Source organism: Pseudophryne corroboree, chromosome 6 (assembly GCF_028390025.1).
Source record: "Pseudophryne corroboree isolate aPseCor3 chromosome 6, aPseCor3.hap2, whole genome shotgun sequence".
Classification (NCBI taxonomy): domain Eukaryota; kingdom Metazoa; phylum Chordata; class Amphibia; order Anura; family Myobatrachidae; genus Pseudophryne; species Pseudophryne corroboree.
This window is the reverse complement of record NC_086449.1, coordinates 413,837,698-413,863,719: the sequence shown is the minus strand read 5'-3', so window position 1 is coordinate 413,863,719 and position 26,022 is coordinate 413,837,698. Positions and strand designations below refer to the sequence as shown.

At 39.1% G+C, this 26,022-nt stretch overlaps 1 protein-coding gene across 2 annotated transcripts in view; it reads right to left on the bottom strand.

The window, feature by feature from the left end:
• The window catches only part of SEMA3A (semaphorin 3A), a 334,819-nt gene that overhangs the window by 101,248 nt on the left and 207,549 nt on the right, over positions 1-26,022 (bottom strand). The window contains exons 5-6 of one of the 2 annotated variants that reach the window (XM_063926932.1): positions 16,461-16,557; positions 4,445-4,564 (exon numbers count right to left, since the gene is read on the bottom strand). In XM_063926932.1, the coding sequence (XP_063783002.1) occupies positions 4,445-4,564; positions 16,461-16,557 (217 nt within the window). The remainder of the gene's footprint in view (positions 1-4,444; positions 4,565-16,460; positions 16,558-26,022) is intronic. The other variant, XM_063926933.1, reaches the window with a different exon arrangement.

Genomic DNA, 26,022 nt, shown 5'->3' with positions numbered 1-26,022 from the left:
AACTGTGATGGCAGCAAAACTTTCCTGGCAGTGAGTGAGGCGTGAGCCTGTGGCCGCTGCGACCCCAGCGCTCCACGCTCTGTCCTTTTCTAACTGTCCCCACTGCCCGGCAGCGTAGAGCCGCTCCTCTCTGCACACACCTGGCTGCCGCCTCCGGGTGCACAGATCACTGCAGCCCACACCCTGGAGATGAACTGAAGCCTCCAGTCCCGCATCCCTACAGGGAGAGATGGCAGGGTGAGCGCAGCCCCAGGAGGACAATGGCCAGGTGCCTTCCCTGTCCCTGGTCCCGATATCTGGCCAAGAGTGCGGCATGGAGTTCATGGCCCTCACAGTGGTGCAGACGGAGGGCTGCAGCCCCATGCCCCTGGGATTGCTGAGCACCCCACTCCTGGAGCCACCGCGGAGCTCCACATCGCACAAGAGATACCAATGGCTCCAGAACTATCTGTACAATGTGCTGGAGAGACCCCGGGGCTGAACCTTCATATACCATGTCTTCATGTGAGAACCCCATGCTGCTGCTGACACTCTAGTGTGTGTGTAGCAATGCCTACAATTCATGCAACTGTACTTTGTGTGTAGGTTTCTTAGCATATCATTCACCTGTAAGTCAATTACTAATGTGTCAGGGCCAAGTTTTACCCTGGTCTATAAGGTATTTACCACCCCATTGTGAGATGATTACCATGTCAGCTTTGTTGTGGCAGTGCTATAACTACTGAATCTTTGAAATTGAGTCAGTTGCCATCTGTCCAAAACTGATTAATCATTGCAGAAACTTATCTTTTTTAAAATGCTGTATAACTTGGAAATCTATGAGTGTTATTTATGAAAGCTTGGCAAGAGATCAAGTGGAGAGAGATAAAGTACCAACCAATCAGATTTGAAATGTCATTTAACTAGCTGCTTTTAGCAACAGTGCAAATGCTAAGCCACCGCCCTCTAGGAGTGTATCTTAGCTAAGCAGAAGTGCGACCGAAAGGATCGCAGCATTGCTACAAAAAAAAATTGTGCAGTTTCTGAGTAGCTCGAGATTTACTCCTAGCTAGCGATCACTTCAGACTGTTTAGTTCCTGTTTTGACGTCACAAAGACGCCCTGCGTTCGGCCAGCCATGCCTACGTTTCCCAAGGCACGCCTGCGTTTTTATCAGACACGCCTGTGTTTTTTCACTCACTCCCCGAAAACGGTCAGTTACCACCCAGAAACACACACTTCCTATCAATCACTCTGCTGCCGGCAGTGCGACTGAAAAGCATCGCTATACCTTGTGTGAAACTGCATTGGCTTTTGTGAAAGTACATCGCGCGTGCGCACTGCGCCCCGTACGCATGCACAGACGTGCCGCTTTTTAACCTAATCGCTGGGCTGCGAACTAAAGCAACTAGCGATCAACTCGGAATGAGGGCCAATTACTCAAGGTGCATTTTCCTATTGTGCGAACTTACTGTACATTTAAGGTCTACATGTTACTTCTTAGCAACCAATAAAACACAGCAGTAAATGACTTGTATGTTTGCTACCGTTAAGCTAATCACTCATTATCACTCAAATAACCAACATCTGTCTCATAGTTATATAAAAAAAAATCATGTGTAGGGCAGTGTATTAAAAAATATAATTTATTATTCTATGCTACACTTTATCTCCCAATTGTGTGTTATTTACATCTACATATTATCTAAAAAATAAGATATAGGTGGTGAAACACTCATACAGTAATTACAATTACTAATGTCTAAAATGATTATGCAGTCATGGTCAGAATACTTAGGCACCAGGGAATAAATGTGCCCAAGGGACCAAAGAAAACGTATTTTGGTGTGAATGTAAGACAGCATGTTAATTTAGATACAAGTCTCTGTTTTTGTGATAATAAGTTAGCAAATGGCAGAAAGGGTATAAAATATGCAGTGATAAATAATATTAGCTCTTACAGGTTTTTGTGTAATGTGTTGCCTTTACTTTTTATTAACAAACTCTGTTATCTCTTCACTGTCGATGTAGCTCTAAAAATATATATCACAGCCTTTCTATGTAGATATAAGCTAGTTGGAATCCAAAGCATTTCCCTTCAGTTTCTGAAGATGTGTCCAATGGCTGAATGTCTCTCTTTAGCACCTTTTTGTAATCACTTAATGAATGTAGAGCTAATCTGCATATCATGTGGGGCTCCATTTGCTGGTGTATTGTATACGCAGACTGTAGTAAGAATCAAGTGGGACGACCTGACTCAGTGGACCATAGGACTCTGTCTCCTAGTTACTATAGTTATTTCACACTTAACCTTCACTGTTGCTTCTCCATGGAGGGATCATTTTCTTCAATTTGTCTTCAGCAGATTGGAAAAACAGCACTCAAATGCCGAGATGGGCTTTTGTATAGAACACACTAATCCAATTGTTTTTCCATTCTACAAACTTTAGGTCAACAATCAGGCTGCCGCCAAAAACTAATTAATTTGCAAATGGGCCTTATTTTCACAGAAGGAGAGCTTTACAAAGTTATGTCAGTTAAGCCAGTCACACCATAGTGACATGCATTGTCATGACATCCTCCTTCTGATAAGTCTCTTAACTTCCCCCATGCACATGAACTCAAATTAGCCAGTTAACAGTAAATCTCTATTGAACACCAGCTGAAGGTTCAATGTGGAGGTCTGAATGAAGATGAATTAGCAAGTTGGTGAGAATCGTGTCTTGTGAGTATTTGATCCATTTCATATTGAAAATATAAGATTTATTTGCATTAAAATAAGCTTATTGATATCAATCAGTTTGCTGCATGCAAAAAGGTGGAATATACAGGTATTCAAAATATAATTAAGAAGCCAAGAAAGTGCATTGGTAAACTGAACTGTCCAATAATACACTGGGTCCATGAATAGAACTCTACAAATGACTGTCAAACATGTTATTGACTGTTACATCAATTCAACAAGCATAGAAAAAACAAGTACTGCTTTATGATTTAGAAGCTGCCATAGATGAGGAGGGTAGGTATGAACTGGGTATTAAACAGTGAAATAACCCTAAGCACTGTTGCATATATAATGTAAAAGAACACAGACATTTTATACTTTAAAACACCTACATTGTGCCTTAGTTCCACATACAGGGCGGGATTCAATTCTTTTGACCCCTTTCCATACCTGTTCTGTTTCTGCCCTCAGGGACGTTGTATCATTATTTCAGCTCGCTACCCCCGGAGTAGCGTGGCACCCAACCCTTTACACAGCTAAATCTGATTACTATGGGCGCAATATGCATGATAACAGAGATCATTTTAGAAAGGAAATTGGGCGTGATATATCATTTGAATCTCACCCAATGTATTACATGTATGCTTCATGTGTAAATATATAACTGCTCTAAAAATATCCTTTTCTTTTAGTCCAACAATAATGAAGAATATAAATCCATAAAAGCATATAAAGGTTCCACTCAACTAGGATTATCTTTAGAAAGACAACTAACACTACCAAATCATTGCACATACCACTCAAAATCAATCAGGACAAAGAATGACACATCACTGATGCATGCACATCTGCCCCAACCTTCCCATACCATGCATATTGCTAGCAATACCTTTGTATTTTCACAGTATTTATTCAACAGCTTGACCTCTGAAATGCGGACTCTTAAGGCCTATTTGGATGCGTAACATTGGCATACTCTAATGAAATAACATGTTAGCAGGACCCAACAAGCAAGGTATTGTTGCCGCTCTTAGCATAAAGGAAAGGACAATGCAGGGTGTATTCAAGCACATGTGCTACTATCAATTATCCCGAAGGACCCTTAAACTCTACATACAGTACCAACTTGATTTTAGTTTGTATTGCTTAATATACAGTAAGTGTTAATGGTCAATTGGTTGTTATACATGTAGTTACAAGCCCTACTGTACCGTAAATAAAAATGACAAAAACAAATTAGTTAATCTAGTAAAATAAATTGAAACACTGAACACCTCAACCTAAAAACATACAATAATAGCACTATCTACTTATACTTTATTCAGGGTACACTAGTACATGGAAAACACTGTTAACATTCAGTTGCATCCTGAATATCATTAAAATTGGATTTACAAATATAAACAGAATAAAGACACAAACATAGCATGTGATACCATATACATTTGAATGCAAAACCAGCCCTTAATTAAAAAAAAAAAAAAAAAACTCTTGCTTTCTAGATACAGTTTTATAATTTGGTAAATTGTCAGTAAGGAGATATATCATATCAATCAGAATTTAACATTGCTATAAATTTCCAACATTTCTTAACAGGAAATATGTTTTATTTTATTTATTTTTAAATTTTTGGAGAATAAACTGGATTAAAACTGATTAACTGTTCTCCATGGTTTAGTCCAGAATTTACTATTTAAGTGTTTCCACATCTACTTTGTTTTATAATAGGTGTTCTGCTTACCATTTAACCATCTGGAATCATGCTGCTCAGTTCTAATTGGATGATGATTTCCAAGCGTGCGGAAAATGGCAAAATCTCTTCCCATAAAATCTGCTGCAGTTCCAGAATATAGCTCCCCATCTGTGAAAGGAAATGTAACAAAATTCAACAAATTGTATGTTTTGAAGCAGCCAATTCATATTTGTACCATACACACAGGGTGACGAAATGACTTATGTCCTTTGAATGAAAACGGAGACTATTGTACCTGTTTTGCAAAGCTGTATATGTAATATGTTCCAGGCCAGATGTTTATAACAACCATTAGATGTGGAACTGTGAGATCCTCAGATTTGTGACCACCCTGGTAAAATATCTGAATGCCAACTCAAACGAAAGTGTCATTCAACTTAAGATGAACATTCATCTCATAAATTAACCATATTTGAAATTAGCATCTTTATATACTGAAATATTCCCAACCAAAACAGAATTTAAACTCAAACTTTTTATCTAACTGAATGCAAAATTATAGTTAAAAGTGTTTATTTTATGTAAAATAACAATCATGATAGGAAGATATACTGTATACAGAGAATAGATTCCCATTTTTTGCTATGAACATCATCTGATATTACTGCACCGTAAAAATTAAAAACATCCATAAAGAGCAACTTTATAAAAAATGAATGAGTTCCAGTTTCTGCTACTGTTAAATGTTTGTTAAATGTAGGAGAGCTACTAAAACCTCTCAACTTGCATTGTATATTGGAGGTAATGTCTATCAAAACAGATGTTCTCATTCACCTGGTGTTTTTGTACCATATGGCACAATGCACTTGGCACAACTTAGATGCTTGGGGCAGCAATTCCAGTACTTTTTCCTGAAATTTGCATCGTAGTTGCATACAAAGTTGCTTATAGTCACACTAAATTATTACTTTTGTCACAAAGGAATTGCTATAAAATTGTAGATTAAGCATAACAATACCTGCTGAAAGGCATGCATTGGTCCCTCATATCGGACCTCTGACTTTTGCCTTTTTAACTTGATTAATCACACACAGAAATTATTTGAAATGCCAACTTCAGTTATCAGGGTACACATGTACTATATTTATGTCACATTAGTGATACCAACAAGACACATATTTTGTAAAAAAACAAAACAAAAAACAACTGGTGGGACCAAGTTCCAATGTCCATAGTGCAACAAAAGGTGCTATTTGGTGTGATTTGAGGATAGGTGCATGTGGGCACATCTGTATTAAAAGCTAAAAAGTTCTAAAAATTATGTGATCACGTTAGAATATAGGGCCTAATTCAGATGTGGTTGGAGTGGCTATTGCGTGATAGCTCTGTATGGTAATGCACCAGTAAGTGTCTATTACAAGCAGACACCTTCTGCTGCAGTAGTGATCTGACCTGTGTCCTAGTAAGTAGCATCGGATAACTGGACTCACCATCAGGAGGCTTGCGGCACCCATGGTGCCATGCAAGATGCCCCGTCGCAGAGGCTAGAAAAACTCCATGCAACCACGGAAATCCCTGGTCTCTTCCCTCCCCCTAAATGGCAGTAACATGCCTCCATTTGGAGAAACAGAGGCCATCGCCACCCCCAAACAGCATCAGTCTGTCAATCACTGACAATCTGATGCTGGACTGAGTCCTGTGTTGCAGGACTTGTTCTGCATGCACCAAATGAGTCCTGCACAATAATTGTTATTTTGCTGCCCAGGGTGCACCTCCGTCCACATCTAAATCAAGCATAATGACAGTTGGCATAAACTCACACCCCACCCACCTGTGTCAGTGATGTTACTTTCAGAGAGCTTGTTATAATATATACACATTAACAGTCTCCAAACACTGCTGTTATGTCCCATACTTACTCACCACATATCGGGGGTCATTCCGAGTTGATCGTAGCTGTGCTAAATTTAGCACAGCTACAATCTTCTTCCCTGACATGCGGGGGGACGCCCAGCATAGGGCCAGCCCGCCCTGCATGTCAGTCCGGCCCCCCCTCACAGAAGTGCAAAGGCATCGCACTGCAGTGATGCCTTTGCACTTCAAGAGTAGCTCCCGGCCAGCACAGCTTTAGCGTGCTGGCTGGGAGCTACTCATCACTCCCCAGCCCGCAGCGGCTGTGGTTGACGTCACGCAGCTGCTGCGCCGCTCCCCCCGTTTGGTCTGGCCACGCCTGCGTTGGCCGAACCATACCCACGAAACGGCAGTCAAACACCGGCGTTCCGCCCCCTCCCGCCCAGTGATCACCTCTGCCTGTCAATCAGGCAGAGGCGATCGCATCCCTGCTATGGCCTTCGACCGTCTAGCATGCGCTGGCGCACTACGGCACCGGCGCATGCGCTGGCGCACTACGGCGCCGGCGCATGCACAGCAGGGACCCATTCGCTCTGCTGCATTAAAATGCAGCGAGTGAACAGGTCAGAATGACCCCCTTCATCTGATGATGAGAACAAGGACACTTCTGAAAATGACCCACATCATTATCCCCAACCAAATATGTATAACAGTATAGCTGAAAGGAAGGAAAAGGAACACAGGGATGCACAGGCTATATACAGAGAAGAGAAATTCAGGATGTCCCAAATAGAACTTTAATAAATATGTAAAAAAAAGGTAATGTTAAATATAATCTTTAAAAAATCAAGTACTGATAAGAGAAATAGAGAAATTGGGTAAGACAGTGAGAAAGAAGAGGAGAGAAAGAGTAGGGGGAGTGCTGGAAAGAGGGAGGGACAACATCTAGTTTAATCGAAAGCTTAAACTATGTTTTTTACTTGACTGTTTAATTATGTTTTCTGTTTAGATTGTGTTGGATAAAAATTAGGTATCAATACGAATGTGATTTTTATAAAATTCTGCTCACAACTATTTAATGTGGTACTCCCAATCAGATGTTTCCAGTGGTGCAAGTAGAAATATTTTCTTATGGGTACTGAGTGACAAAAATGGGCGTGGTCATGTGTTGTGATGGGGCATGGCCACATGCTGCTAGTGGGAGTGGCTACATGACACTAGCAGCGTCGCCACATGACACAACCCCTTTTTTGGGGGATTCTGGAGGCAAGGCTAAAAATATATAGTAATGCCTCCAGTATAATAGAAATATATAGTGATACCTCCGGTATAATAGAAATATATAGTAATGTCCCCAATTTAATAACAATATATAGTAATGCCTCCATTATAATAGGAAACGACAGCCACTGTCGCACTCCCAGTAACCCTGACAAAGTGGGAGGAGCCGTCATGCTGCCAAGCACCATGGTCTTGTTGCTTTGTGGTACTTCTAATTGTGGCAATGGCAAAGTGTGTGGCAGGTGATACTGCGTACCTGCTGCCAAATTCTTAAGGGTACTCCATACCCGAGCGTACCCGCATACTTGCACCACTAGATGTTTCTTACTATAGGATTGGAGGTGGGAGTGGCAGCCTCTGTTTCTCAGACTGCAAAGGTGGTACTTAACGGTGATGTCATAGTCACCCGTCACACATATCAAGGACAATGAGGAGCATCAGCCAGCAAGTTCACATGTAAAGAACTGCCAAATCTTTCTTCTTAATATCAGTGAAGGGTGATCAATGTGGGAGCACAGCTGGGACACTGGATGAAGGCGTCACTCATAAAGGGGAAAATGTATAAAGTGGTGATAACTAAATATGTTCATGGAGTCTCATGATTTGGTTTTGGTTCTAATTTCACCATCGTGTTTTGGTTTTGCAAACCAATCTTAAATGTTTTGGTTTGGAATTAGAATCTAAAATATGAATCCTGGGTTTTGGATTTCTTGATAATGGATAAAAACAGCTAAAATTGTATAATTGTTGCAATTCAAAACATGAAATTCAGACTTAAAATACGAATTCCGAACTGCGGGAAGATCCAAACTGGGATTCATTTGGGTTTGGATCAGCAAAATTCAGGTGGGTTCGGATTTCTAAAGAACTGAATCGCACATATCTAGTGATAATCCCTTTTTCTGGCCAATCCTGCTTCTACAAATGTACTAAAAGGGAGACCGTGGAATAAGCAGAGATTTCTTCAGTGGTGCCTCTTGATTATTATCTGCTAATGCCACAGCCATAGCCAGCTATGTCGGCAAAGAATTATGAGATCTTACAGTACTAAGCAATGAAAAGCTGAGCTCTTCAACACTTGCCTACTAACACATAGCAGCATCTGAAGATGACACTATGGTTACTTACCAGTCCGACTAATGGATGAGCCTCATGTATAGTTGCCGTTGGTAGTGAATGAGATCTTGTATATGTGCAGTTGGCTAACTAGGAGTCATGTTGTAGCAGCACCAGGCTCATGTGCTACAGGTATGACAGAAATTGCCACAGAGGGGAGCTACCATAATATGTCTCCATTGACTCTCTTTGTAATACATTTCAGTGTTAAGCATAGGAGCTTGCTCTGTTTGTGCTTGAGCCCCCTAAATATTTGTTCTGTCATACTATTCTATGCATAGCATTATTGAGCAATATTGTGCATGACTGCTAAAAATACTTCATCATGGTGATGCATTCTTTCTCTTAGCACTGATAAAAGGAGCATTTTAGTACATTAATACCCTTAGCAGAGTTTCCAAAATTCTGCCATTACAGTGCAGGTTTTAAGCATAACCATGCTTAAACACAGGTGACTTAATTAGTACCTCAGTCAGTTTGTTTATAACATCTGTGCACATGCATGGATATCCTTAAAACCTGGACTGTAATGGAAGACTTTTGGAAAATCTGCCTTAGTGTATTAGGCATCCCATAATCATTGGTATCCCAGACAGTTACCTAGAGTAAGCAGTTATTTACAGACATTGTATTTTAGCAAGCATAATTCATTTATTTTTGCAGTAATAACCTAAATAAAGGTGAGGATCCCAAATGCATTTGGGATCCTGACAGTCAGAATCCTGATGCCAGAATCCAGGCACTGCTCAGGAATGCTGACGCCAGGATCCTGACATGGAATGCAATGCCGTCGCTGGAATCTCGAACGCTGGGATCCTAAAAGTAAATATGCTGGGATTGCTGAGAGGTAAGTCAGGGGGGGGGGGGGGTTAAGTTTAGGCTACGGGGAGAGGGTTAGGCATAACCAGGGAGGGTTAGGGTTAGGCTGCGGGGTGGGAAGGGGATCCTGAGCATCATGATGCCGCCATCGGTATTCTGACTGCCGGTATAGTAAGCCCCGGGATCCCAATACCATCCCAAATAAAGGACATTTGCTTTGTTGATTGGGATCTTAATAATGTGCATAGATATTTCAATCAAAAATAAAAATAAACACTAGAAAAGTAATGAAATATATAAATTATACACCCTGCAAAGAGTAAAAGTGCTATAAATGATCTGGCTGCTGAGCATAAGGTACACAATCAAAATGTGCTGGCACTGCAGTCCTATTAACAGTTTGTGTGTGGGCTTCAATGCGATGTCCATAAATGCAGTCTTGGCCATGCAACTTTCAGAAAAACTAAAAGAAAAAAAAAACTTCAAGTATTGAAGGTGCTTTGATGTTTTGCTCAACCTTTATATAACCTTATCCCTGTTTTGTTATCACTTACTCCACAGGCGCCTGAAGAAAAAAGAAAAAGAATAGGAGAAAAAAAAGAAAAGAAAAATCGATGGAACTTAATATGAAGGATCAGTACACCTTCCCGTTCTCTCACTGCATGTGTAAGGTCAGTTAGAAAGGTTCAGAAACAACAGATAGAGATCGAATCCAGGTGTTCAAACTTTTATACAAAATAAGCTATCTAACACAGTGAATGCAAAATAATTGCAATTAACTGAGGCATAGTTAAATTATGTATGGCAGTAAATTAATTGCACATTAAAAGTTATTTTTTAATCAAATAAAATGTTTTGTTTAAAAATAAATTCTTAAAACTAATTTAAAATCTAAGAGCAATAAAAGAATCAATGTGGTGTCAGCACTATTAATGATTCTCAAAACAGATGCTAGAATAAAATAATGCAATTTACTGCTGCTATTCTATGAAGATAGATAGTATGTTTATTACATGCTTACAGTATATGACTGGTTGGACCCATTCATAAACAACAACCAGCTGTGGAATAAGCAAGCTCATCAGTTCTCACCAGTGTTGTACACAATATTATAGCTGTTTACAGTGAGAAGGAAAAAGGGATGATGAAAAATGGTCATTATTAAAAAAACAAAAACAAAACAACAGCACACACAAATATAGCATACTTCCTCCCATTTTCAAAATTGGACAGTTCACTATCACTTTTCAGAATCTGCTACTGATACTGAATAGGGTACTTAATATCTGAACTTAAGGCCCCCATTTATCAAGCCTTGGAGAGTGATATATAGCACAGTGACAAAGTACCAACCAATCAGCTCCTAACTTCCATGTCACAGGCTGTGTTTGAAAAATGACAGTTAGGAGCTGACTGGCTGGTACTTTATCACTGTGCTATTTATCACTCTCCAAGGCATGATAAATCTGAGTCTTATTTTGCAATTGTGGGAATATAAATCGCACAATGCTGTGTGGTGGGATGCATGATGGGGTTCAGTTATATTGACCTTTGATCTCTGCCTTTTTTTACACACAGCTACTGTACAGCTGTATGTAAAGTATACACATATCTTGTGCTTTTGCCACATTAGCAGCATGAAAAAGATGCAAATTGAGAAAAATATTAAGTGAAAAGACACATAGCTGCTTTGTTAGATATTTATTGGGGTACCAAATAGGGCTTCTTGGCATGATTTGAGGATAGATATACTGTATGTAGAGACATCAGTAAGGTGGATTTGTGCAGTAAAAGGTTCTACATTTGGGCATAAAAGGCCAATGGGATGTGTAACTGTGCCACAACAGTAACACAGAGAAAGATATGGAATGCATCCCCACAGAGAATTACCACAGACAAGTATAGGTTTTACAGATTTTTATATATACATACGTGGCCACGCTCATTATTATTATTACCAGTTATTATATAGTATTTTGCAGTGCTTTACAGAGAATATTTGGCCATACACATCAGTCCCTGCCCCAGTGGAGCTTACAATCTATATTCACTACCACATGTACACACACACATATTCACGCTAGGGTTAATTTTGTTGGACTCCAATTAACCTACCAGTATATTTTTGGACTGTGGGAGGAAACCGGAGTACCCGGAGGAAACCCACGCAAGTACAGGGAGAATATACAAACTCCACACAGTTAGAGCCATGGTGGGAACTGAACCCATGACCTCAGTGCTGTCATATGGCCTGTGATTATTTACAATTGCGAGTCATCTGCCACGACCAGTATGTCTATATCAGACAATGCTTAGAAGGGTGGTACATCCCTATCTTTCATCTCTCACAACTAAAACAAACAATAAAAAATATATACTTGATCTCTAAAACCATATGCATTTGTCTAAAGCTTAATTGGCATTGAATCATACTGGCTTTTTGATGGCACAGAGATTGATCTGTTTGGGACACAATTCCACTAACTTCTATATCTAGCATGAAAAGGAAGTGTCTCTCAGATTCAGCAGAGAGAGTAACATCTGATGGTCAGGTAAAATGAAGTATGCAGAGAGAGGTGTATGTGTAACAGGATTAAGATGTCTTTTAAAAATAGTAAATACTGTAGAAGAAATAATGTTATAAAATTAGTTTAATTTCTGTTTAATCTTTTTTAATCTCTGTAATGTGTGTGACATAACTTCTTTAGTAATATAAAGTTTGAGGGTGAAATGTTAAACATGTATTTACACAACTTATTTTAAATTAACTTTTATTTCGAAGACAAAAGCTGGTAGTTGACTCAAATGATCCTTGCAGGAAATCAGTCTGTGGTTATTAACTGTGAAATATTCATAAGAAATGATTGCCATTTCAAGCAGGAAGGTCAACAATCAGCTTCAAGGAAACCGTCTGCGGAATGAGTGAATTACAAAACCAAATGTAACTAGAGAACAGATGTAATCTCACTTACACATAAAATTAGATACATTGTAGTTGACCAATATTAGCTACATAGTCAAGTGGAAATGATACTGTAGAATAAAACTATAATAGACAATTATTAAGACATATGTACTTATGTAATTATGAATAGAGATGAGCATGCCTGCACAAGCTCACTTTGCAGGATGATAAGTGGTAATACAGTAGTGTAATGTCCTGGAAATCAACTTTAAGTGGTTCCAAAACAAATGCCATTCAGAGAGACTTTTCTAACATTTACATTTTGGTAACATTCAAAACTTTACACAGATTTCTGTTAGAAATTAGAAATATTATCTTTATAAATTTGTTAGGTTTTCCTGATCATCTAATGACTAAGTAAATACAGTGTGTGTGTGTGTGTGTGTGTGTGTGTGTGTGTGTGTGTGTGTGTGTGTATATTTACTTTGTTTTTGGAGGGTTTGGTGAAGCAGATAGTATATATTTTGGTCCATTAAACTTTTCCTGTTATCTAAATGTGTCCTTGTTACTTTCTTTTTCCCCTTGTCCGCCAAACTTTTAAACCAGGTTATTACTGGGGCCACCTGGGTTGAGGTTTGGTGTGAAAGGGTCAGATATAAATTACCTGGGTTATACTACCTGCTGTGTGCTGAGCTGCAGTAAGTCCAGGGAGACTCCTCTGTGATTAGGCCACACCCCTTAAATTTCCAGGGCCCATGAAGCTCTCTATGGTCCTGGGTTAATAGATTTGAGGGGCTTGCTGCAGGTTTCTCTCCTGAACAAAATAATCAGCTTAGGACAACTAGCATATAATGTGATATTGTTAGTGTGGGTGCCACATACATTCAAATGCCAATTTAATGTATGTGTGCAACACTGGTTCCACTAGGACCCATTTGATCTTTTATTAAATATGCCTTAAGTTGATCTGGATCTGATGTTAAATCCAATTTTCATCACAAGCTCTCCTAATAGAACTGATAAACAATAACCTCCACAAATGAGGAACAATGGCAAAACATTGTTCCTCATTCCTCATACTCCAAACAGCACAGGAACAAAGCTGAATGCAAGTCAGCCTAAATTATTCCTGCACTGCGTGCTTGTAATCAGTGTGTGTGTATAAAAGGTCAGTGAGTTTCTGGACTCCTGAAAGACCCTTGCATCTTTCATCCAGTGCTGCACTGACATGTCTGGATTCTGAGTCATGGGGAAAGCAAAAGAATTGTCAAAGGATCTGCGGGAAAAGGTAATTGAACTGTATAAAACAGGAAAGGGATATAAAAAGATATCCAAGCAATTGAGAATGCCAATCAGCAGTGTTCAAATTCTAATTAAGAAGTGGAAAATTAGGGATTCTGTGGAAACCAAATCACGGTCAGATAGACCAACAAACATTTCAACCACAACTGCCACGAAAATTGTTTGGGATGCAAAGAAAAATCCACAAATAACTTCAGCTGATATATAGGACTCTCTGAAAAAAAGTGGTGTGGTTGTTTCAAGATGCACAATAAGGAGGCATTTGAAGAAAAATGGCCTGCATGGTCTAGTCACCAGAAGAAAGCCATTACTAAACAAATGCCACAAAGCATCCCACTTACAATACTCCAAACAGCACAGAAACAAGCCTCAAAACTTCTGGAACAAAGTCATTTGGAGTGATGAGACCAAAATTTGACTTTTTGGTGACAACCATAAATGTTACATTTGGAGAGGAGTCAACAAGGCCTATGATGAAAGGTACACCATTCCTACTGTGAAACACGGAGGTGGATCGATGATGTTTTAGGGATGTGTGAGCTACAAAGGCACTGGAAACTTGGTCAAAACTGATGGCAAGATGAATGCAGCATGTTATCAGAAAATACTGGAGGAAAATTTGCACTCATCAGCCCAGAAGCTGCGCATGGGACATACTTGGACGTTCCAACATGGCAATGATCCAAAACACAAGGCCAAGTCGACCTGTCATTGGCTACAGCAGAATAAAGTGAAGGTTCTGGAGTGGCCATCTCAGTCTCCTGACCTCAATATCATTGAGCCACTCTGGGGAGATCTCAAAAGTGCAATTCATGCAAGACAGCCCAAGAATTTACAGGAACTGGAGGCTTTATGCCAAGAAGAATGGGCAGCTTTACTATCTGAGAAAATAGAGAGCCTCATCCACAACTATCACAAAAGACTTCAAGCTGTCATTGATGTTAAAGGGGGCAATACACAGTATTAAGAACTGGGGTATGTAAACTTTTGATCAGGGTCATTTGGGTAGTTTCTGTTGTTATTATGATTTAAAAAGAGTAAACACAGTTGTTTGACAATAAATGGCTTCACCCAACCACTAACCATGAGTGAAAGAAAAGTTTGTGAGTTATCATTTATATTCTTTGACAAATGGCAAGAAAATCACAAATTCTGCTAGGGTATGTAAACTTATGAGCACAACTGTATACCAACTACTCTGTCCATATTCTGGCCTTGACAGCCATTATCATTATCTGTGAGCTACATGTGCACATCCTGTTATGCTTTTTCTGCTGTAAGTGGAGAAGTGACTCTGCATCACCGACAGATGTATGCCATTATGTAGACAGAACTTAGTGTCGGATCATGCCTGTCGTTTAATATCTTTAAATTAAAGTACTTATTTCATGGTGGGGAACTAGAAGGAAAGTTGGATGAGATTCAAAGGTTGTATTGTTAGGAGCAGTCCAGAGCTTGCGCAATGGTGCTACCCTGATTGCCCCATGTTACACATCAGAGAAATTATGAGAGGGCACTGCTGGCTTCACATGTTATCTGAAGCATCTGGACAGAGTCAGCACTGCATAACCTACAGGAGGCACAGAGCAGGAGAAAGAGTTGGTGAGTGCTCCAAGCCAAGGAAAGTCACTGCTGGGCATATCCATGACAGCATGCTAGGCACATTGAGGTAGCCCTACATTTTGATCAGCATCTTAGTGTGTATATCCCAGTATGTCTTGCTGGGCATATTACATCTTGTAATATATTATGTCATGTTGAGATTACTACTATTGAGCTGTATACCATATCATGTACTAGTGCATACCATTGGTTAGGAGCCATTATTCTGGGCACTGAATTGTATATGATATTCATTAAAAATGTATGCACTGTGCTTACTTCTTTTGCCATACTATTTAATAGATTTGATCTTTTGTATACTACAGTGGGATGTGTACAGAATATTAATCACACTTTTGTTTGTCATACCACAAAATTTAAGTGATTAGACTTTTTTTGCAGAGTAGTACAGGGCTAAAGCTGATCAATAGGGCATCCTATAGTGACCCCTCGATCATGTGATGTCATGATGTCACAATAAATAGGTGGAGCAGTTGACACCAGGGGAGGAAGTTGAGCTCTCAGAATTTCATTGGGATGCTGCTCCATTCGGCTCTGTGGTTGCTTGTCACCAAGACTAGGGTAAAGCTGAGCACCCGGAGCACCTAGAGGGTCATACGGATGCTCTGATAAGCTCTACTATGGCTTGCCGCAAGGACTAGGTGGAAACGGAGAACCCGGAGCATCCAAAGGATGGTCAAGATGACAACTTTCTAGGCTACAGGGTGTATTCCAGGCACTGTGTGTGCCAAATACAGGCATTGCTGGTGCTGGGCAGCCATGGCGTCATTTCCTAGGTCCTGTGCCTCCAGTGGTGACAACACTCACCCACCTTTTGTTATGGCTCTGATACAGTACACAGTGATGTTCATCCAATCAAATGGACATTTGGCATTGAAAAGATAAACATTCACTGCAAAAATAAAAATAACTATTCTCTACCATACCCAAATATTTGTCATGCACTTTGCGCACTACCGATCCTTGTTTTGCTCTACAGTAAATTAAACATTGCATATTTCTCAAACTTTGTCCTTTGAAAGCAATGTGTATTAATGAATGATGCCTATCTCTAATTATGTGGTTTGCATTATACTATAATTTCATTCACTATATAATGTTATATTGTAAATATAGAAAAGCACAAGTTAATCCATATTTATATCATTATTTGACTTACATACTCACCAATTAGAATGGAGGCAGTTAAAAGTTTGGGGTCATAAGGGCTCTTTCCTCTACCATTCTCAAACAGTGAATCCTCCAGTTTAAATATGTTATCCTGCTAGGGGAAATGATAAAACATTGTTTAGTAAATGATTCATTATTACAGATAACCATTACTTATGAAATATATACATTCAACTTATGTAAACAGGAACTGATAAAGCACAGAACTGAATGGGGATGGGGGGAGGTGATTGGCTTATACAACAATTCAATCACAAAGTTTGCCAACGTACGTGAAATGCAGAAACTTACATTTTCCATACCTACTTTATGTTTAGAACAGCTATACTGGTACTGAAGTCATAGAGAAATTTAAGTACATCAAAAAGTTACTGTAGGTTTAGGACAATACTAGTATAATATTCTGAATACAAAACAATATTCAAAATTCACTTTGCTTGACTGTTTGGGCCCTGTGCCCCAGATACCAGTTACTAGCTACCAGGACATAGTCAATTGTCATTCTGTGATCATACTTTTCAGATTTCACAATGCTGATAATGCTAACATGATTAGAAATTACAGAGCTCCACAGCATCATATTCAAGGGGTCTTTCTGAAAACATTGTACAATCACCAAAGCCATACCCAGCTCAAATCATAATAATTTAAAACTGTAAATGGGATTTTATATTTTATATATATATATATATATATATATATATATTAAGGGTGAATAAATGAATAGGTCAGTGGTTCCCAAACTGTGTGCCGTGGCTCCCTGGGGTGCCTCGGGACACTTTCAGGGTTGCCTTGGTTGGTGGTCCAGGACCAATTCAAATTATTTATGGTCAATATAATAGGAAAAGCTAGTGCTAGTAGCTGTCAGTCATAAAATATGGGGACAAACAGAAGCAAATCTTGTCTCTCACCACACAATTGAGCCTAAGGATGATATATAAACACAATCTACTTAATTTAATATTTCTTTCTAAATTTCTCAATAAGAAATTTTTGGCCTAGGGGTGCCGTGAAAAAAATTCTGATACTCTAGGGCGCCGTGATTCAAAAAAGTTTGGAAACCACTGGAATAGGTAGAATGTTTCTATCAGTTCAATACGATATGTACAGTTTCAAGTGTTATATGAAATGCTGGCTACAAGTTCCTTTACTTTCTTTTTTTTTGGGGGGGAGGGGCGACGACACCCTTCTGACTTCTATTCCCTCGGACAACTCACAAAACCAATCATACTGTACAAGCCTCTGTTACAATTCCATTAGGTCATATAATCATAATAATCATAATAGTCTCCTTACAGCTTGCATATCTTCTAACTAAAAATAATAATAATCATGACTTAGAAAGATATTTTGCTGTAACGAAACCAGTCAATTGCCAACAACTGCACTTTGGTGGGTCCCATTGCTGCTATACTCTCTCCAACATAGCAGTTCTAAATTTTTCAATTAGAGTTGCAGCACTGAAGGCTACAGGTTCTGGTTGGTGTTTCAGTGTATGTATATATATATATATATATATATATATATATATACATACACACACACACACTTATATATATATATATACACAGTATACTGTGTGTATATATATATATATATATATATATATATATATATAGGGATCAGCTAAATGTATCAGGTGCTGGGAAGGGACCAACATTACATTATTATTATTGGACTTTAATAAAATTAATTTCTAAACTGGAAGACAGCCAGTAGATTCTGAGTTTCGGGGATCTATTATTTTGTCTCCAGCTGTTTATGTTAATGCACAAATCCTGTTTGATAGATAAAAAACAAAAAGGACTAAAAGGGATAAGATTTAGTAAAATCTGTATTTATAGCAGAGAATACTTCTATGGCAAAAAGAGATTCTGTTGGCTTTGGCAATTAGCCTTTAGTGATTTCATTAAATATATTTCTACATGTCATTTGAATGATTAATTAAACACTTATTGTTTACAGCAACCTTTAAGTTTGAAAAAATAGTAGTTAAATTGTCCATGTTTAGAAAGGATTAGAGTGCAACTTAAAAGGAACATTGGGAGTCAAGGGTTTGGACAACATTATTAATGATTTTTAAATCTTGGAATGAAGCAGACCCATAGAAATATTCAACCTCAATATGTCAAGCTGTATGTCAATTTATATGTTACCATATTTACATTTCATATTATTCCTTATTAACTTTTCACCTTTTAAATTAGTATGCCTAAAGTGCATTGAATTCATCATCATTCCCATTAAATGTCAAAGGAGAATAAATATCAACCACAAAACTATGAATTCCCTAAATATGCCTCAGTTTTCTACAGATCTCTGTTGTATATATGCACAAAATCCGTAACAAATATCTTGGGGAGATAGTTATCAAAAGCTTGGTGAGAGATAATGTGGAGAGAGATAAAGTACTAACCAATTACATATATGTCATTTTACATGCTGTTTGAAGAATGGTAATCGGGAGCTGATTGGTTTGTACTTTATCTTTCTCCAAGCTTTGATAAATTTTGCCCTTAGATTGAAAAACCAAAACAAAATTACTTGAGCAAAGGAAATTGATTTATGTCATAAAGTATGGTTTTCCACTAAATTAAGGCTCTTTCCACAACAGAATAAGGGCAAAATGTAAAATGTGGTAAAACCACCTTTTACCACATTTTCCGAATGTGCTAACTGCTGGCCGCTGAGGCACCACAGTGGAGGGTAACACCAGCAAAACCTGGTGTTTCCCTCAGGCTACAGGCCTACAGGCTTCTCTTGGCAGTGCTGGTGTAAGGGATCTGATCAGATCCCTGCTAGCGTGCCCCATGGCCGCCCATTACTCTGTGCATGGGCAGAATGACTTCCGAGTCATAAAACCATAAGTCCAGGGTCCACCTGAGATCATGAACAGCTGTTCTTTGCAACACTAATCTTATGTGTACATACATATGCGATTAGCATCACGGTGATGAGTGCAGCTACCATTAGTACATTCCGCCCAAAGGAAGAAAAAGTTTAGAGAAAGCAACAGGGCTCCTCATGCATCACTGAAGGTAATGAATTCTTCTACAAGAAATATTTTTATTCACAATGCTTCTTTTAAACTTAATACAGATTCCTGGTGTGCTTAAACTAACAGGATAAGTTGGAATAAATTCATCTAAATATTTTACCATATTTGGGAACCAAAAGCAAATACAATTTATGGACTGAGCAAACTTCAGGTCACATGGGTGTTCTGATTTCTTATTTAAAAAATATATTACTTTAGACACCAAGCATATAGCAAATACAAAGCAGCAATTAAGTGCTTTGGGATCCATTCAATTTGGCGGCAGTCAGGATCCTGGCGGCCAGGATACTGATGCTGGAATCATCCCTACAGCCGACAATGCCGCCAGCCAGAATCCCGGCAAACCAGGACTATTCCAAAGCCCGCATCATGGTGAGTACAGCAAGCCTGCAAGGGGACTCTTTGCTCTCGCCCCACTGCCGGCATTCTGGAGGGTGGGATGCTGCTGTCGGAATATGGACAGCCGGCATCCTGCCCGCCAGTAATTCATTCTTAATCCAATGCATTTGTACTATATTTTCCAGTATTTGATTTCTTCCCTCCCGGATATCATGGTGGTTAGGTCCTGGTGGGAGGTGAAAATAGCATGCCACAAATCATCATGACCTCACATCACTCTCAATGGCAGGGAGAGTATTTAAGTATGAATTGGACATAAGCATTGCATTAGGGTAGGTCATACTGAATCTCAGGGAGTTCTCCCGCTCTCCATGGAAAGTTAACCAACGCCCCTAAGCCCTCCCATTTATTTTAATTTTTTTATTAACAGTTATTTATATTGCAAACACATATTCCACAGTGCTTTACAGAGAATAATTCACAACAGTCACAGTGGAGATGATGTTGGCCAGCAGGAATGAGCTCTGAAATTGACATTCTTTTTGGCATTTGGTAAATAGAGGGTCATGGCAGCTGCTCACAGAGTGCAAAAATGGGGGCATAGCCCACTATCGTGCCACCCTCCACTAGGCCACCCCCTACGTGAGAGGTCATGTCCCCTACCCATGAGGCCATGCCCCCTAATTTCAAATGTGCGCCATTGGCAAGCATCTGTGTCTATCCTACAAACTTTGTAAAATTGGGAGGTATGACTAAGCTTCTTTCTAAGGGTGCAGGTGGCTTGGAACTTTTGTCTATATTTAGTAAAAGAGATGTATTGCAAATAGTCAGCCTCAGCAGTTGCTAGCACTGTAACTGCCATTTGGAGTTTCAATCACTTTGTCCATCCTTTAAAGTCTAATGTTTCTTCATACTAATGGTATATATTTTCTTTATTTTAGGTCTACTTTACCTTTGGACCAGCTGCTATGTTATAGTCAGAAGTTGATATAACATTTAGCAAAACACTGCGGAACAGGACTCAGTAACTGCAATACTTAAAAAATGTTTTCTAGCATAAAGCTATGTACCTTATATTTGATTATTTTGTTATAAGAAAAGCCTGCATGAATACCAATGTGTACTGTGTTGTACATAACGTAAAGCTTCCAACCATAAAGCTAAATTATATGCTGTACGAGCAACCTAGAATTTCCCCATCATATGTGCATCTGATTGACACTTTACATTTTCTACTTTACTAATAATGATTATAATTAATAACAATCTTTTCAGTGGCTATCAATTTATGTCAAGGGAAAGGCCATCCTTTTAAATTAAAATTTCTCATGTATTAATGCAATGTGTTATATTAAAGCATGAAACAGCTATTAGAGTCAAATGAGCGGAAAGAATATTGAGTGTTTATATGCTTCAGTTCATATACAGATCTGAAATGTGAAGGCTATTTCTGTATCATATAACCACCATCGTCATAACTCGATGCACACTGGAATGATTCACAAGTAGACCCACAGGACCCAGCAATAAAAACATTTGTCTCTTCTGCAGCATTCCTATCATTTCATGTTGATTAAAGGGAGACATTTCTAAGTACATGTAGAGAGCTTACAGAATATGACACTATACATTACAACACAAAATTGGACATAAATCATGTAACACAAATGTAAACACTGCACAGAAAATCAAAGGGCATATTAGGTAAAAAGATGGGGGAGGCATAAAATACTTACTGAGAAAAAGTTGCAGCTGCATTTGCATATGAGCTCACATTATCATAAACAATATCAATACTTGCATTTATTTTCCGACTGTATTAGCAGTTTTATGTAATTTTAAGGGGATACATCATCCCAAATGCAGTGACTTCGTTTACATCTATCAGGGGCATTTTAACAAATGAATGGACTTGAGTTAAATTTATCTCTGCACCACCATCTCTGAGAATATGGCACCTGTACAGAAGACAGCAAAGACATAGTGCTGGAGTCTTTGCAATCTTCTTGGCAATGTGGCAAACATTCAGCAATTTCTTCAGAAATATGGCACCTGTACCGAATATAGCAAGTTCACCAGAACAGTCTTCTATATCTTCTGTGTTGGACGCTAGAGGATAGGGGCATTGTGCAGGCACAGCCAGTAGAGCAGGTGTTTCGGTATTCAGCAAATGGTGATGCACCAAAACAGGGACAACTACATTTTTTCCTGACACTGAAAGTAAGAGATTGTAGTCTATTACTTTAATGGTGGGGGCAGAATTAGGAAAAAATTGGCAGCATGCTATTAACACATGCTTCCCTCCTAATGTCACATTTGCTCCTTCCACCTCTCCCTCTCCCCCACAAGTGCACTACTTTCTTCTTCCACTCGTCCCCTTGATGTCACACTAGAGAAGAACAATCACTCATCTTACATTGGTAAATTTATCGTGCAGTACATTTTTTATACCTTACTTTTAGAGACCACAATTATTCTATTATTAAAGAGAGCATTTTCTTTTTCTTTTTTTATGTTGCAGCAGCAGGAGGACTTGTGTGGGGTCATACACACTATGTGTGCTGTACATTGTGTATGTCTCTATGAAATCCATTTTCTTGACAATGTGTGTGTGTGAATCTGTGTTGCCTCTTGTGTTTTTTGTCTGTGTCTTTCTTTCAACCTCTGTAGCTCTCTAATTTTATATTTGTTTTTAGATCTCTTCATCATGCATGCCCTTTCTTTCTCATCATTTTTGTGTTTGTCTGACTCATTTTAACTAGAGATGTGTAGTTTGGTTTTCCAGGAATCAGAATCTACCCTAATTTTGTGGATCTGAACCAAACCAAGACCCAGTCCGGACCTACAGAGGAGATCCGTTCCAAACAGAGTCCCATTTCAGGTCTTCTAATGGTTTGGAATTCGGATTTTGGGTTTTGGAATGCAAGCATGATATGATTTTAGCTGCTTTTATAGCTTTATATTAATTATTATAAATGTCTTTATAGATTTTTAATACTTGAGAGCGGTTTTGCCAAAACCAAAACACAATGATGAATTAGAACCAGAAACAAAAAAGGGGGTCCACACACATCTTTATTTTTAAACTCTCCTTTATTTAGCTATCCTTTCACCTTCTTATACTATTAGCCACCACCATGCATGCTTCCCCTGTGCCCCTCTCAGCTCACTTCTTACACCACCCACACCTTTCTCCCCTTATGCCCTCATCACTCCTCCTCTTCCTCCTCCTCTTTTGCTGAAGTCAACAGATCCTCACAGGTTGTCAGAATTGACATGTACAAACCGGAGAATGACAGGTAAACTCATTCTGCAGATTTAATAATTTTTGCTCTATGGTTTCAGCCAGTGACATTGCCTTTCCACAGTGGACCATTCTTGCCCCAGTCAAATACAGCCCTTGATGTTTTTTCTTTTCAGTTGAATCTATTCTCACATGCTGATCATGTCCCCTAATTCGGTACCATGGGGGGAGCCATAGCATGCACTTGCTGTGAGCTCCATGGCTTCGCAATATGCCTCTGCAAGGTGCCATATATCTAATGAAACAAACATTCTGGTGAAGATCTGATGCTACCACTTCTCTGCCTTTTCTGACACTGTGCATGCATGGCCATGACTGATGCTTCTGGGAAGGATTGGAAGAAACTCCTCTTGTGAAAACGCCTCCATAGACGCTGTGACAATCTGGTGTATTTATCTTGGCAGATAGTTTAGTGGTGTAGTGTTTAGATGCACAAATCAGGGGCAACACACAGCTTTTCCAAGTTTAATTAAGTGGAGTTTTACTATTAAGTGGAGTTTTACTAACAGCATATCACAAAGAAAACAAAATAGCCTAGCCCTCACTCAGGGTACTAGATTACTTCTTCACCCCTATCTAACAAGGCAGCTAGCCTGCTAAACGAGATCTCAGGCCATAAAGCCTGCCTCTTGCAGGTCTGACCACAGGCTTTATGGCCTGGCTTCCACCGCTTCATATGGACAGTCACAGTTTTATGGAGCTCCATTGCCTCCTACAGATCTGGACACTAGCCTCCAAGCATACTGGACTCTTTGGCTGCCACAGTCCCACTTGGACTGTCTCCACAGGGCATCCTGACTGGATTCCCATAACACCACCTTGGCTATATACACAGTGCAGCCTCTATTGCAGGCTTTTTCAACCAGTGTGACGTGGCACCCTAGTGTGCCGCGACCAGTTGCAAGGTGTTCCGCGGAGCCAGAGCAGCTTCCTGCACCTTTAGAGTGAACTGTTGGCCCAGGCTCTTCTTAGAGGATCAGTCATGCTCCGGCCATGACCTATGCCTTGAAAACGGTGCGATATCGTAGGTCACGGCCGCCGCGTCTCACCACCCAGACAGCCCACCTGCCTGCATACACATCTTCCAGTTCCCACCTGCATACACAGCTTTCCTTGCCAACCCACATCCACACCTGCCCGCCAGCTGCTCAGTATTCGCAGAACTCCACTATGAACAACCCCCGCCACTGAGGGACAGGGAGGAGGACAGATGATAATATTATTTGTTATTTTATTTCTCCTGTGGGGAACAATAGGATTTCAATAGGATTTATGTGGGGAGAATAAGAATTTATGGATGTATTGGGGGGAACAATGTGAATAATTCATGTGGGGAGCAATAGGATTTATGTGGTGAGAAATGTGATTGATTTATGTGTGAAGCAATAGGATTTATGTGGGGAGCAACATGATTTATGTGGGGAGCAATGTGATTGTTTTTTTCTGTGTAGGCCAATGTATGTGTGGATTTTTGCTTTACTGTGAGGGCCAATGTGTGTGTTTTTTTTTTCTGTGGGGAACTGATGGTGTGCCTTGGCAATTTTAAAATATTGTTCGGTGTGCCGCGAGTAAAAAAAGGTTGAAAATCACTGCTCTATTGACTACACAATCCCTCCTGGACAGTCTCCAGCCCATAGGTGTGGTTACACCTCTTTTTTCTTTCAGGGCTCACTATGACCATCTATCTTGATATTTACACAAAACAATCTCCAGATGATGTTGGCCAGCAGGAATGAGCTCTGAAATTGACATTCTTTTTGGCATTTGGTAAATAGAGGCCTTAAACTTTTAGAAATATTCTTAAATAACCCTAAATGTGTACATTCAAGTGAGTTCTGACTCCTGCTGCAGAATTTTACACCTGGTGGCATTTGACTCTAAGTATTTTCAGTAGTATCCACCCACTTACAACAAAACCACATTTCACAATGCAACTTTGCTTATTGCTATACAGTATGTAATCTCAAACACTGGACCACACATGAACTTCACATATTAACCTGGTCATATGGTAATTTTCATTTGTTCTGATTTCCAGATCAATGAATTAGAACTGCCTCTTTAACAAATTTTCTTAAAAGAGCACTTACTGTACTATAACATACAAATCCAAACCTATATTACCACTAACAAACTCCACAGAGATGTAATAGTTCAGGGATCACTACTGTTTATAAGGAACAGTGAAATCAATGTAATGCTTAACTACTTGGAACAGTCTATAAATTACAAATTTTCAAATGAAAAATGTTTTTTTTGTCAGCGATGTAAAAGATTTACATGCTCTTTAGGCATGCTAGTTAAAAGGTGAAAAGTTAATTTAGAATAATATGAAACAAAAGTAGCAGCTCATAAATTGATATACAATAACAAATATCTTAAAGGTTCAATATCTCCATGGATCTGCTTTACTCCAAGATCTATAAATCATTAATAATTTTATACAAGCTCTTGACTCCTATTTCTCCTACTAACTTGCCCCCTAATCCTTTCTAAACATGGACAATTTAACCCCTGTCCTATTTACAATTTGTCAAAGTTAAAGGTTTCTGCAGACAATCAGTGTTCCATTCATCATCCAAATGACATATTGTAACTCAGTATACATATTTATGAGGCTACTTAATCTCTACACTTCAGATGTAATGTGCTATACAATATTTCTGATGCAAAAGCACAACAAAAATGAAACATCAGTAGACAAAGATGAATTACCAAAACTCACTGAATTTTGTTTGTTTTACAATGGTACATCCCTTAATAAAATTACTTTGTTTTTGACATTCTTAGCAGAGTTCGGGTTTTGACATATAACGATGATACCTGCCAATCTTCAGGACTGCTTGACATCCACAGCC